The 16,170-nt window shown below is 36.4% G+C and overlaps 1 protein-coding gene across 8 annotated transcripts in view; it reads right to left on the bottom strand.

Annotated features, from left to right (window-relative positions):
- The window catches only part of ATP8B4 (ATPase phospholipid transporting 8B4 (putative)), a 342,280-nt gene that overhangs the window by 86,593 nt on the left and 239,517 nt on the right, over nt 1-16,170 (bottom strand). For all 8 annotated transcript variants that reach the window (XM_010809391.4, XM_010809390.4, XM_015473206.3 and 5 more), the window contains 3 exons: nt 15,821-16,029; nt 11,569-11,612; nt 4,620-4,785 (listed from right to left, as the gene is read on the bottom strand). In XM_010809391.4, the coding sequence (XP_010807693.1) occupies nt 4,620-4,785; nt 11,569-11,612; nt 15,821-16,029 (419 nt within the window). The remainder of the gene's footprint in view (nt 1-4,619; nt 4,786-11,568; nt 11,613-15,820; nt 16,030-16,170) is intronic.

Raw genomic sequence — 16,170 nt, 5'->3', positions numbered from 1 at the left:
AAGGTCCTACTGTATAGCCCAGGGAACTATATTCAATATACTCTGAAAAGAATATAAAAAAGAATGTATATATATATACACACATATATGTGTGTGTGTGTATATGTATATATAACTGAGTCACTTCACTGTATAGCAGAAATTAAACACAATATTTTAAATTAACTATACTTCAGAAAAAAAAAATTTTTAAGAATGGGATGAAATAAAGTTGTTTTCAAAGCTTTTCAGAGTTTACTACCAGTAGCTTCTGCCTAAAAGAAATTCTAAAGAATACATTTTTGACCAGCAGAAGCTCAGTGATTGGACAGCATTAAAGAGCATAGAAATAAGTAAATATATGAGTAAATCTAAGTAAACTGACTGTAAAAACCATAAAAATAACCTCTTGAGGGACTGAAAAAGAAAATATATAAATCAGGACAGGGTTTATTAGTATTTAAGTGTTTTAATGTCCTTATTTTGTTCACAAAGGCTTAGGCTATGTTGAGTCAATTATGCTAAAAGTTCTAGGCTATTAACTAAGAATACAAATAACAGTATATTATTTTCAAGGCAGTAGAAATAAAATTGAACTAAATCTATAAGACTGGAAGAGGCAGACAAATGATAGGGCAAATATAAAATACAAAGTAAGATGGTAGAAGGACATCTATCAGTAACTACAGTAATTATATATTAAATTGTTGCTGCTGTTGTTTAGTCACTAAATTGTATCTGACTCTTTTGTAACCTCATGGACTGTAGCCCACCAGGCTCCTCTGCTCATGGGATTTCCCAGGCAAGAATGCTGGAGTGGTTTGCCAGTTTTCTTCTCCAAGCCCAGTGATCAAACCTGTGTCTCCTGCATTGGCAGGAGGACTCTTTACCACTGAACCATAGGGAAGTCCATATATTAAATACTTAGAACCTAAACATATTGATCATCAACAATGGGTAATTGGCTAAATGTTCTATTTAAGATTTGGTTTAGTTAACCTAGATATTCTTTTAAATTTCAAAAATTTTGCCATTTATAAGAGATGTGTCTAGAACATTAAAAAAAAAAAGAATGGCAGGAAAGAGTATGGAAAGCTGAACAATGCAAATACTAACAAGAGGGAAACATCAATAACTACATTGGATCAGATAAAATAAACATCTATAACTATACTAACATCAGACAAAATAAACTTTAAGGCAAACGTGTTACTAGAGATAAAAAGAGTAAATATATATTGATAGATGTTTTCATTTAAAAAAAATTTAACTCTAAACTAGTATCTAATAATGTGATCTTAAATATACAAAGCAAACATTAGCAAAACAAAGTAGAATTAATGAACACACAATTACTGTGCATCTAACTACGCTTGTGGCTTCCCTGGTAGCTCAGCTGGTAAAGAATCCGCCTGCAACGCGGGAGACCTGGGTTTGATCCCTGGGTTGGGAAGGTCCCCTGGAGAAGGGAAAAGCTCCCCACTCCAGTATTCTGGCCTGGAGAACTCGCAGAGAGTCGGACATGACCGAGCAACTTTCACTTTCACTATACCACAGTGATTTAAATACATTCTCATTAATCAAGAAATCAAGTACTCAAAAGAATCCAGAGAGGGAGAAGATTAAACAATACCATTAAGACACAGTATCTAGTAGATATATTAAGAACCCCATTTTCAATAACTGGATAATGCACATTTATTTCAAGCACACACAAAACACAGAAACTGAATACATCTCAAGCCATAAAGCAAGCTTCGACAAATTTTAAAGGACTGATTTTAAGGCAATAAGAAAAATTTTCTAAATTTTTTATCTCTTTAATTGACATCTACCTAAATAGAAAAAAACTTGTATTGAAGCCTTTGTACCTTCCACTTCTCTGCTTCTGAAATTCCTGGCAAAGGGAATGAGAAGATCAACTTTCCCAAATGTCTCCATGAAACAAAGAGCACTCACTTAAAATAAAAGCAATACCCTCAGCTATAAATTATAGAGTCATGTAGTTTTAAGTTCATCAGATTTGGGTTCTGTTCTTTATCATAACTAACATTTATGTAAGTAAGGTTTATATTTTCCAGTGCTCTTGAACATACATGGATTTAAGTCATCTATCCTATAATTAGAGCTTTAAAAGGAGGAAAAAAATGTAATTTCCCCTTATTTAGTATTGTAATTCTTCACCGAGAATTTGAAATCTCAAAGGAAAAAACTGAAATAGTTGAAATGATACACACATTTACTTCTCTTCACTTCAAAATGCTTTTATATGGCAGAAGAGATTAGTCCATATCCACGAGAACAGGTACAACTTAGTAGTAATAATACTAAAACGTTAGTAAGAATGTAAAGGTACTAGAACTCTCATATACTGACAGTAGGAATGTAAAATGATACTCCATTTTTGGAAAATAGTTGGGCAGTTTCTTAAACACACCTATGCTATGATCAGGCAATTTCCATTCCTAAGTATTTACGAAAAACAAATTTGTTAACTTTTTTAAAGACGTAAAAATGTTTATGGCAGCTTTACTCATAATAATCCAAAGCTAGAAAATAACCTAAATGTCTGAACAGAGGGCTGGGGAAGAATAAAAGTGGTAAACATATTCATACAGTGAAATGTTACTCAAATTTTAAAAAATGGACTACTGACTGATATGACAACATGGATGAATGACAAAAACATTACATTGTATGAAAGAAGCCAGACACAAAAGAATACATACTGTATGATTCCATTTATATGAAGTATTACTATAAGAACAGGCAAAACTCATCTTTGATGATAAAAATCAGGATAGTGGTTGCTTGGGCAGTGGCTGGTGTTGTGGACTAGAAAGGAACATGAGTAATCTTTCTTGAATGATGGAAAATATTAATACTTTGATCGGGGAGGTGGTTACATGGGTGTATATAATGGTCAAAATTCATTAAACAATACACTTAAGATTTGTGTTTTATTGCATTTAATTATATCACAACAGACAGAATGGACTTTTGGGCACAGTGAGGGAGGGAGAGGGTGGAACGAAGAGAGTAGCATTGAAAATACACATTACCATATGTAGAATTAGATAGCTGGTAAAATTTTGCTATGTGATGCAAGGAGCTCAAATCAGGTGCTCTGTGACAACCTGGAGGGGTGGGAAGGGGTGGGCGAGAGGCTTATAAGGGAGGCAACATATGTTTCCTCATGGCTGATTTGTATTGAGGTATGGTAGAGACCAACACAATATTGTAGGGCAATTATCCTCCAATTAAAAATTGATTTAAATATTAAAATATCACAATATGAAAAAATTGTAGTGATACCATAAAAGAGGAATGAATATTTTCAGTGAACCAGAAACTTGAGAAATGTCTAAAAGATAAAAAGTAGATTTGATAAATGGATAAATAAGAAAGGAGAAAAACACAGTTCAAAGAATTTGAAAAAGAAAATTAATACAGAGTTAAAAGCAATGCCCAAAGTTTCTCCAAATCAGAATCAACAAAAGAGAAGAGCAGAAGTGATCTTAGGGGCACTAGAAATAAAATGAGTTGAAGAATTCCACTCAAGCTTGCCAGGACCACTTCGGCTCCTCCTCCTGCCAACTTCCTTCCAACAACAGGCGACAGTGATATTTGCCTCAAGATGAAACCTTGAAAATGTTCTTTTACACTAAGTACACAATCCACCTAAGGAACCTTTTATGGTTTTCATGCTGGGGCTGGAGACCAAAGCTGAAAACAGCCAGAAATAGCTTTAGAATCCCATACAGATTAGAGAAATTAATTAACAAAAGAAAGAGAGTCCATGACTGTGATACTTTCTTTTAGGCCAGACCTTAAGCACAACTTTCTCTGAAATGAGAGTTCTGACACAGAATCCTAGCACTAGATTTGAAAAAATAAGTTAAGCCCAGGTATCATATGAACTCCAGGAAGCAGGAAACTCCATGCCCAGAAGACGAGCAATATTTTGTGACTCTCCCCAACAATCTTGGGAGACAGGCCGTTATCAGAACCTACATTCACCAAGAGGCAAACTGGGATGCTCAAACACAAATAAGAACAGGCAATAACAAACAATAAAACATTTGAGAACAACATGAAAGTTAGACACAGAACTCTAAAAACAACATTTCATAAAATGAAACAGCAGAGGAAACAAAAGATTTCAAATTAAGAATAATTAATATCCTCAAAGAGATCTAAGAAAATATTAAAATAAAATCAGATAGCTATTTAAATAGAACTTAAAAAATGAAATAAATGAAAGTAGAGATAAAAAAAATTTACTTAAAGGCACTGTGATATCCTCAAATAAAAATGTCATTATTGGCATTAGTATTACAAAGATCAGTTTAAGCATTGTTGTATGCAAATACGGTGTTCAGTCATAAAAAAAAAAGTATCCCTTTTAACTGGTTTATCTAGGCCCTCATCTTTTTACTGTTCCTAATTTTTTTTTTCTTTTAAGTCTCTCCATACTTTTAGAAAACATTCAGTATACAAATAAATACAAAGAAAAGCTAGTAATAGGTAAAGCCCTTGTGCAATGCTGTATTTTGGATTAGAAAATCCTTCCAATTCCAAACATTTCAATGAAAATATACCTATTTAAAAAACGAGACTCAGACACACTTTGCACTTACCTGCACTATTTTCCTCTGACATTACAGTGTGGCAGAGTGCAAGTAACCTAAGGAATTCATGCACTTTGGGATCACCCAGTTCAATGGATTCCATCAAATGGTGGTCAAAAAATTGAAATGTTCTGTCTGCTTGAGGGCTGACTGAGAAACCCACAGTCTCTTTTTTCTGTAGGAGAACAACAACAACAAAACTGTAGACTTCATTCCAACAAAAGTCTTTTAAAATTCAAAAACACTTCCTCTAAGTATTTTTAGAGTTTGTATGACTTTTCAGCCTCCAAAGCCTGGCACTAAAATGGCTTTGTTTCCTCATTACTGTTAAATATCATCTTCTCATTTCAGAGCCATGTAAGCCTTCATTACCAGAGCAATAAACCTTCCAAAAGCATATGGGGAAGAAAAAAATCCAATGGCTATACAAATTCTCAAATATTTACTTCAACTCTAAAATACAAAGAAGCCCTAAAAATTAAAAGTTGATTTCAAAACCTACTTGATGGAAAAACTTGACCTGACTTGAACTCATTTTGGCAGCAATATCTGACCTGGAATAGTATGTGCATAATTATAGACCTTTTAAAGTATCAGTTCAGTTCAGTTCAGTCACTCAGTCATGTCTGACTCTTTGCAACCCCATGAATCGCAGCACGCCAGGCCTCCCTGTCCATCACCAACAGGCCTCCCTGTCCATCACCAACTCCCGGAGTTCACTCAGACTCACTTCCATTGAGTCAGTGATGCCATCCAGCCATCTCATCCTCTGTCGTCCCCTTCTCCTCCTGCCCTCAATCCCTCCCAGCATCAGAGTCTTTTCCAATGAGTTAACTCTTCGCATGAGGTGCCCAAAGTACTGGAGTTTCAGCTTTAGCATCATTCCTTTCAAAGAAATTCCAGGGCTGATCTCCTTCAGAATGGACTGGTTGGATCTCCTTGCAGTCCAAGGGACTCTCAAGAGTCTTCTCCAACACCACAGTTCAAAAGCATCAATACTTTGGCACTCAGCCTTCTTCACAGTCCAACTCTCACATCCATACATGACCACAGGAAAAACCATAGCTTGACTAGACGAACCTTACTTAGCATGAATTAGTATTTCAAGATATAAAAATATTAATGTGTTTGATTACTGAGTACTTCTCTGATCTCACTAAAGTAACTGCAAAATATTATGACAGAATTATGCCAGCCCAGGTTCAATGCATGATACTGGATGCTTGGGGCTGGTGCACTGGGACGACCCAGAGGGATGATATGGGGAGGGAGGAGGGAGGAGGGTTCAGGATGGGGAACACATGTATACCTGTGGCAGATTCATTTCGATATATGGCAAAACCAATACAATATTGTAAAGTTAAAAAATAAAATTAAAAAATTAAAAAAAGACAAAAAAAAAGAGTTCTGGAGATAGACAAGGGTGATGATAATATGAATGTACTTCATACCATTGAACTGTACACTTTTAAATGGTTATGATGGCCAATTTTATATGGGCACTGTGCCAGAATAAAAAATTAAATTAAAAAAATAAATAAATAAAGTAAAAAAAATATTATGACAGAATTAAAATCAGGATCTTGAGATACTTGTACTCACACATTCACTGCAGCATAATTCACAATAGCCAAAAGGTAGAAACAACATTGGAGAAAACAATGGCACCCCACTCCAGAACTCTTGCCTGGAAAATCCCATGGACAGGGGAGCCTGGTAGGCCGCGGTCCATGGGGTCACTGAGTCGGACACGACTGAGGGACTTCACTTTCATTTTTCACTTTCATGCATTGGAGAAGGAAATGGCAGCCCATTCCAGTGTTCTTGCCTGGAGAATCCCAGGGACAGAGGAGCCTGGTAGGCTGCCGTCTATGGGGTTGCACAGTCAGATGCGACTGAAGCGACTTAGCAGCAGCAGCAGCAGAAACAACATAGGGCTTCCCTAGTGGTTCAGATGATAAAGAATCTGCCTGCAGTGCAGGAGACCTGGGTTTGATCCCTGGGTTGGAAAGATCCCCTGGAGAAGGGAATGGCTACCCACTCCAGTATTCTTGCCTGGAGAATTCCATGGACAGAGGAGCCTGACAGGGTACAGTCCATGGGGGCCACAAAGAGTCAGACATGACTAAGTGACTAACACTTTCACTTCACTTCAGAAACAAAAATAAAACATCCATCAAATGATGAATAAAGAATATGTGTTTTTATATATCTATATATACACACATACACACACACACACACAAAGAATATTATTCAGCCATAAAAAAGGAACCTTGTCTTTATGCTGCAACATGAATGAACCTTGAGGGCATTACATTAAAAGAAATAAATCACTCACAAAAGAATAAATATTGCATAATTCTATTTATATAAGATATCTAACACAGTAAAACTCACAGAAACTGAGTGTAAAACAGTAGTTTCCAAGACTAAAAGAATGGGGAAGTGGGGCATTGCAGTTCAATGAGAAACTACAGTTTCAGATGTACAAGGTGAAAAAGTTCTAGAGATCTGCAGTACACACTGTGCTCATATTAGTTTACTGTCCACTTCAAAATTTGTTGATCACAAAAATGAAAGAAATAGGATTAAAGATAGAACAAAACAGAAGATAATTTTAATATTAAATAAGATCTTTGTTAATTCACTGACTGATGAAAAGCATAAAATGTACTACTAATTTTTGACAGTTTATTACTCGAAGGACTAGACGTGTGATAAGGTCTTTGCAAGAACAACTGATGAGAAAATACTTTTCAAATACACTTTGTCTTGGAGACTGCAAAATAATATTTTAAATATAACACTTAATATATCCAAGTACTTGAGAATACATGCCAGTATACAAGGTAGTCCATTAGCTGTGTTTATTTCAGAATCATAGAGACTTACTTTAATCAAAGATTGTTTTGTTCATGTAAGAAAATTTAAAACCAACTACCCAATAGGAGAAAAAATTGGTCAACTCACTAGTATGAAGTAAAATATACACTGGCCTTAGAATTCCCTAAACCCCCTCCCCCTGACACCTAGGGAAGAAACCATGACTCGTAAAGATTACAGCCTGTCAGACTAGAAAAATAAATAGAAGGAATATAAATTGGAAAAGAAGTAAAACTGTCACTATTTGTAGATGACATGATCTGTACACACAAAGTCCTAAAGATGCTACCAGAAAACTACTGCTGCTGAGTCGCTTCAGTCGTGTCCGACTCTGTGTGACCCCATAGACGGCAGCCCACCAGGCTCCCCCGTCCCTGGGATTCTCTAGACAAGAACACTGGAGTGGGTTGCCATTTCCTTCTCCAATGCATGAAAGTGAAGCGTGAAAGTAAAGTCGCTCAGTTGTGTCTGACTCTTAGTGACCCCATGGACTGCAGCCTACCAGGCTCCTGTGTCCATGGGATTTTCCAGGCAAGAGTACTGGAGTGGGGTGCCATTGCCTTCTCCAAGAGAAAACTACTAGAGCTAATCAATGAATTTAGTAATGTCATTCAATGATTAAGTCAACAGATAATTCTGAACTGCTATTTCTCATGAACCCTTCTTGAAACTGGAAGATATATTTCAGCCAAATAAAAGATAACTGGAAAAACAGTGGGAAAGGGAAAAGTAGTTAGTGGTAAGTACTGAATCTTATTACCTGAAGAACTAAATATAAAAGAAACAGATTAGTATTATAAAACAAAATGTATATGCTATATACATTGACTACATAGAAAAACTGCTTAAAAATTAGAAGATCCTGATGTCCTCATTTTAGTATTTGAAGGTCAGAAGATACCATTTAAAAACTCAAATCAACTAAGAGAAATCTATGTACACTTAAGATTAAAATGCATCATTAATAAAAATAGTAGGAAAATATGAGGGAAAGAAAGATAAACATAATAATTTTACCATTTTTCATATTAGGAAATTGATAGATACTCCTTACAAAAAAAGAATTAAGAGTATTACACAAACTCTTGAAAGTATACAGTGCAGAAACAATGAAATATTTTCCCAAATACTGTAAGAGAAGCAAACACATAGTCTGTAGAATCCATATAGAGAATTATTAAAAATTATAAAGTATAATCTAAAATATTTAATAGATCCAATGTAATGGCCCTAACTTGCTTACTAAAAAAATTGCATGTAAAGTAAAAGCCAATCCTATGCTGTACATTCTTAAGAGACATATCTAAAACAAAGTTATTCAGGAATATTGAAAAAAAAATGTGGGCAAATGCAAATCAAAAGTTAACCAGGAGACATAATCTTAATATCAAATAAGGTTGCATCCAAGACAAGGAAAATTAATCAGATAAGAGCACATTCATGATAAAAATATAACTACTATGAACATCAATGCACCTCACAAGAGCATCAATACTCAAAAATGAAGACTTCAGGCTATACAGGAGAGCTAGAGAGAGAGAGAAATTATCAGAACGCTTTATTAACCTCTTTAATCCAAACAAATAACATAGATAAAAAATGAGATAGAAGACCTAAATAATATAATTAACAAGGTAGAATTAAATGACAATACAGCTAATTTTATACCTTGAAGACAGAAAATACATCAACTTTCATTTTAAGGACCCTGGAACACTGACAACAATTGATCATATTAAGGCACAAAGAAAACCTGAATAAATCCCCCAAAGTAGAAATACAAATCTATTCTTTTATTAAAAATATTGTAAGGCAGGAGGGGTCCCAACCTCTTCAAAATGTTTAGTTCTTCTCATGGTTCATTGTGGATATTCAAACTGATATAACAAAAATAAAGATATTACAGGCCAAAATCCATGTAATAAAACTAATACAATATTGTAAAGTTTAAAAATAAAATAAAATTTAAAAAAAAAATTAAAAAAAAAACTAAAGCAGTGTTCAAAGGGAAATTAATAACCAAAAATTCTTGTACAAAAAAGGGAGAGAACAAATTTTTTTTACTTTATTGAAGTACAGTTTTTTTTTAATTGTCACCCTGTTTATTTTTTTAATTTTATTTTATTTTTAAACTTAACAATATTGTATTGGTTTTGCCAAATATTGAAACGAATCCACCACAGGTATACATGTGTTCCCCATCCTGAACCCTCCTCCCTCCTCCCTCCCCATACCATCCCTCTGGGTCGTCCCAGTGCACCAGCCCCAAGCATCCAGTATCGTGCATCGAACCTGGACTGGTGACTCGTTTCATACATGATATTATACATGTTTCAATGTCATTCTCCCAAATCTTCCCACCCTCTCCCTCTCCCACAGAGTCCATAAGACTGATCTATACATCAGTGTCTCTTTTGCTGTCTCGTATACAGGGTTATTGTTACCATCTTTCTAAATTCCGTATATATGCGTTAGTATACTGTATTGGTGTTTTTCTTTCTGACTTACTTCACTCTGTATAATAGGCTCCAGTTTCATCCACCTCATTAGAACTGATTCAAATGTATTCTTTTTAATGGCTGAGTAATACTCCATTGTGTATATGTACCACTGCTTTCTTATCCATTCATCTGCTGATGGGCATCTAGGTTGCTTCCATGTCCTGGCTATTATAAACAGTGCTGCAATGAACATTGGGGTACACGTGTCTCTTTCCCTTCTGGTTTCCTCAGTGTGTATGCCCAGCAGTGGGATTGCTGGATCATAAGGCAGTTCTATTTCCAGTTTTTTAAGGAATCTCCACACTGTTCTCCATAGTGGCTGTACTAGTTTGCATTCCCACCAACAGTGTAAGAGAGTTCCCTTTTCTCCACACCCTCTCCAGCATTTATTGCTTGTAGATTTTTGGATTGCAGCCATTCTGACTGGCTTGAAATGGTACCTCATAGTGGTTTTGATTTGCATTTCTCTGATAATGAGTGATGTTGAGCATCTTTTCATGTGTTTGTTAGCCATCTGTATGTCTTCTTTGGAGAAATGTCTATTTAGTTCTTTGGCCCATTTTTTGATTGAGTCATTTATTTTTCTGGAGTTGAGCTGTAGGAGTTGCTTGTATATTTTTGAGATTAGTTGAAGTACAGTTGATTTACAATGTTGTGCTTAATTTCTCCTATACATCAAAGTGACTTTTTAAATAGTCTTGTCAAAAATCAAAAACTTTGACTGTGCTAGTGAAAGTAGGAGAAAGCAGACACTCTTGTACATTGCTTGTGACAGGGTAAATTGGTGGACAAATGTATACATATAACTGATTCACTTTGCTGTATAGCAGAAACTAATACAACATTGTAAATCAACTATATTCCAACAAAAATTAATTTAAAAAATAAAAAAATGGATAAAACATGTGTTGGTGAGGGTAGGAGAAAGCAGGCATTCTTATACATTGCTTGTGACAGGGTAAATTAGTACAAATTCTAAAAAGGGCAATTTGGAAATATTGATCAAATTACAAATACACATACATTTTGACTTAGCAATCCCATTTCTAGAAATGGAACTTGTTAAGTATAGGATCCATGTGATATAACATGTATACATGGTTACTTTTGTTGCATTTCCTTTACAAGCAAAATGTTGAAAATATTATGAATGTCCATTCCTACCTCCTTAGATAATTTAAGAAACATCAATATAATAAACTATTATTCACCATAAAAAGAATTAGGGAGCCCTTTTTTTCCCACTGATATAGAAGGATCTTGATCACTGCTAAGGAAGAAAGTTAAGTGCAATAAGTATAGTTCACTACCACCTATGTAAAAAATTGAGAAATATATTTGATTGTATATAATAAATATCTCTAACAGAGGGGGAAAAAAGACAGTGAACTCTGTGATTGGGAAACCTGGATAGGAAGGAAGTTTGAACCATACGAATCTTTTTTTTTTAAGTTACATATTAAGTATATAATCTGGTCATAGTGGAAATTAGGCTTCTAGGAACTCATCATTTTTTTAAAGTATGTACAATTTGAAATTAAAAGTAAGAATGAACTTAATCACCTCCACACCTTAGTCATGTCAGTCTTCTGACCCAGGTCATCATGCACTTCACCTGCCAAAACCAAAACTGAGAATTAAAAATAGATGAAATTGAAACTAGATTTACACATTTAGTTTGAAGAAATATACTTGTTTATTAAAGCACCACTACTAGAGAACATTATGAGTTCAAACTTAAACAGTAACACTAGACATGGCAATTAACACAGAAAGATATTCATTTGCCCAAAACAGAACTAAAATCAGTACACATTAATACAAAATAAGTCATAATTCTGTTTTTCTGTAAATTTTATCATTCTGTTGTTACATTATCTATGATGTTTGCACAAGGCAAGTTTTTGTCTTTCACTTTGTACACACTGTTGGGGAATCCAAAATGGTATGCAAGACAGACCAACTCTCATCAGTGCTATAGTGTGGTGAGTACATCTTTGTCTATATTGGTCTGGGCCAGACACATCTTTAATATCTGTAATGGCAAGGTCAAATTAGCATGTAAACATTAGACAATGTTAGAGCCTTCTGTAGTCAGAGAACATAGCCACCCATGCGCCAAACATTTAAAAGTAACTATTCTTAATATACAGCCAATATGTACTTATTACAAATATATTGGAAAATACAGGGATTTTTAAAACAGAAATGAAAATCTTAAAAAAAAATTTTCATTCCTGTTTTATGGATGACAGAACTGAAGAACAGAATATAAAGTGACATGTGAAAGTCACTCAGTTGCATCCAACTCTGTGCAACCCCATGGACTATACAGCCCATGGAATTCTCCAGGCCAGAATACTGGAGTGGGAAGCCATTCCCTTCTCCAGGGGCACCTCTCAACCCAGGGATCGAGCCCTGATCTCCCACATGATTCAACTAAGACTAAAAAGTCAGCATAGTATATAGTAGTAGTGTTAGTCACTCAGTCGTGTATGACTATTTGTGACGCTGTGGACTGTAGCCCAACAGGCTGCTCTGTTCATGGAATTCTCCAGGCAAGAATACTGGAGTGGGTTGTCATTCCCTTCTTCAGGGGATCTTCCGAACCCAGGGATTGAACTCAAGTCTCCTGCATAAAGGCAGATTCTTTATCCTCCGAGCCACCAGGGAAGCCCATAGTAGGTTTTTAATTCAAATCTCTCTCTTTTCACTATTCAATACAAACATGCATACTAAGTCGCTTCAGTTATGTGCAACCCTTTGGACCACAGCCTGACGGGCTTTTTTGCCCAGGGGGACTCTCCAGACAAGAACCACAGGAGTGGGTTGCCATGCCCTCCTGAAAGGGATTTTCCCAACCCAGGGATCGACATGGCATCTCTTACATCTCCTGCAGGTTCTTTGCCACTAACACCACCTGAGAAGCCCCTCACCATACAAGAGTATGACCCAAAAAAGCACTAATAAAGAGTTACTGGTGGTTTTTCTGGGGCTCAGGTATAAATCTAGAATACAGTGAGGCTGCTATATGGGAGGAATCCCTGAGCTAGTGAATGAACCTCACCCAGCACCTGGAATTTAAATACCAAACTCACCATAGTTATATTCTACTCATTACCCCCTATGCTATAACTCTGATAAATGATAAAAGCAAACAAACTCTCTTTGTGTAAAATGGTGTTCTCAAAGAAAGCCTCTTCATAAGGCTGGTGATGAAGCAAAGAAAAACTCAAGTCTAAGAAAATGATAGATCTGAGAAAGAAAACAGAGCTTTAGGTAAATAAGAATGGACTATAAAAATTTCCCAAGGCCTGGATCTATGGCATAAACAAGACCAACTGTATGGGGGAAAAATGATTCTGGAACAATCTATGAGTTCTTTAGTAAGAATATATTTTACTGACATTATAAATTGGAAAGGCTTTATAAATTAAAGGTCTAAAGGGGTTGTTAAATCTTTCAGTTACTTTCCTGCCTTTTATGAGGGAAATTACAAGCTCTCAAAGATCATGGCATCTGGTCCCATCACTTCATGGGAAATAGATGGGGAAACAATGGAAACAGTGTCAGACTTTATTGTGGGGGGCTCCAAAATCACTGCAGATGGTGATAGCAGCCATGAAATAAAAAGATGCTTACTCCTTGGAAGCAAAGTTATGACCAACCTAGATAGCATACTAAAAAGCAGAGATATTACTTTGCCAACAAAGATCCATCTAGTCAAGGCTATGGTTTTTCCAGTGGTCATGAATATATGTGAGAGTCGGACTGTGAAGAAAGCTGAGCGCAGAATTGGTGCTTTTGAACTGTGGTGCTGGAGAAGACTCTTGCAAGTCCCTTGGACTGCAAGGAGATCCAACCAGTCCATCCTAAAGGAGACCAGTCCTGGGTGTTCATTGGAAGGACTGATGCTGAGGCTGAATACTTTGGCCACCTCATGAGAAGAGTTGACTCATTGGAAAAGACCCTGATGCTGGGAGGGATTGGGGGCAGGAGGAGAAGGGGACGACAGAGGATGAGATGGTTGGATGGCATCACCGACTCAATACACATTAGTTTGGGTGAAATCCAGGAGTTGGTGATGGACAGGGAGGCCTGGCGTGCTGCGATTCATGGGGTCGCAGAGTTGGACACGACTGAGCGACTGAACTGAACTGAACTGAATATCATAGGATTTGTAAATTTGGAGATTTGCAAAGATCTTGGGATATATATATTGTGAAAATCCAGGGACTTTTCTAATAACAGCCCCTGTGACAAACATCAGTTCAGTTCAGCCGCTCAGTCATGTCCGACTCTTTGAGACCCCATGAATTGCAGCACGCCAGGCCTCCCTGTCCATCACCACCTCCCGGAGTTCACTCAAACTCATGTCCATCAAGTCAGTGATGCCATCCAGCCACCTCATCCTCTGTTGTCCCCTTCTCCTCCTGCCCCTAATCCCTCCCAGCATCAGAGTCTTTTCCAGTGAGTGAACTCTTTGCATCAGGTGGCCAAAGTATTGGAGTTTCAGCTTTAGCATCAGTGACAAACATATTTCAAATAAATCTTGGTCCCAATGTCTTAAAGTTTCCTTAGGATAATTTCCTAGAAGTGATATTGTTTCTATTATATTACCAATAAGTGCCATGGCAAAAGAATACAAAAGGCCTACAAAATTCAAAATGACTCCAATACTCCAACAAAATATTTTTCATTTAAACTGCTCCTGGGTTGTATTTATCAAAAGCGTCTGAAAATAATATCAAAAGAAAAAATTTTAAGAAAATGTTCTATTTTATTTAGCATCTTCATAATATTAATAGTGATGTAAGAAAAATGCACAATGTAACTTAGGCCGTGTGGAAGTCCAGGTTGAATATTATCTGGTCTACTACCAGAGAAAGGTGGGGCAGGTGTGGACAGAAGAGAAGTGAGGAAACCATGGCAACCAGGGGTTATGGGGAGTGGAATAGCAGAGGGAGGTCAAAAGACAGGAGAGCATGAAAATCAACTTATATTTCTCAGTTTTGCTCAGGATCAAATCTTACTTTAAAATATTTGGCAATGTGTGAAGTTTCCCATCAGGAGACAAAGGAAAGGTTTCTCTCTCTCTCTTGGATTTTCTTTACTTCCTGAGATTTTTGTACTGAGAAACTGGACACTCGAGTTCAGTGAAGTGATACTGGGAATCCAGAGGAACCTGACAGGAGCCCTCTGGAGAGCTTCCGTGCTCTCAGAAGGAACTGCCAACTGGACTAAGTCGGGGTGACAAGGGTCACATGTAACTAACTAGAAAGGCTGATAATCCCCAACAGAGCAGGTATCCTAACAAAAGCATACAAATAGGAACTCAATATTGATGAAACAGGTTGTCTGACCACTAAAGGTAACCCTGTGCAGTGTGAATTTTCAGGAATGAGTCATAAATTCTTATAAACACAGACACTAACATCAATTGAGGGCTGTTAGGAAGCAAGTATAAAATACTGCTTTCGTTGAGATAAATCAGGCTCTGAAGAACTCCTCCTCCCTGGAATATGAGTCTATTAAGCACCACAGATCACACAGTTTTAGCAACAAAAGGAGCCTTGGACAGTATCTAAACTAACCCTCATGGGGTTACATGAATGGTAACAGATCCAAAGCTTTATTTGAATTATTCAACATTCACCCAATAAATATTTAGCAAGTGTTTATTATGTGCCGACCACTCTGGTGGATGCTGGTGGTCTCCATATTAATAAGAAAGCCAGAGATTTTTTTATTTAAAAAAAATAGGGTTTCTTAATTTTTTTAGGACTGTTAACAATAACAACAAAAAGGAAAGGTGTATCTTACCATAGATTCTCCCATTAATGGAACATTTTTTAAAAGTCATGATGTTTTGAGTGAGGGTGCCAGTCTTGTCAGAGAAAACATATTCAATCTGGCCTAGCTCCTCATTGAGAGTGGTCGTTCGAGCTTCAGCAGGTGTTGCCTTCCTGGAGTAATACATCTTCCGATCCCAGTTTATAAAATAACTGTGTCCCAGACGAATTACTTCCACACTTTCATCCATTTAAATGGAAAAAAAGAGAGAAATACTCCATCAATCTCAGAACATAAAAAGCTTTACCAAAGCAAGAAGTCTGCTAATGTCTTCAGAGTTTAGAAGAAAATGTGAATGCTCTGTTTCAAGGTCCTAGTGA

The sequence above is a fragment of the Bos taurus genome, chromosome 10, assembly GCF_002263795.3.
Source record: "Bos taurus isolate L1 Dominette 01449 registration number 42190680 breed Hereford chromosome 10, ARS-UCD2.0, whole genome shotgun sequence".
In the NCBI taxonomy this organism is placed as follows: Eukaryota; Metazoa; Chordata; class Mammalia; order Artiodactyla; family Bovidae; genus Bos; species Bos taurus.
This window is presented reverse-complemented; position numbering and strand designations above follow the sequence as displayed.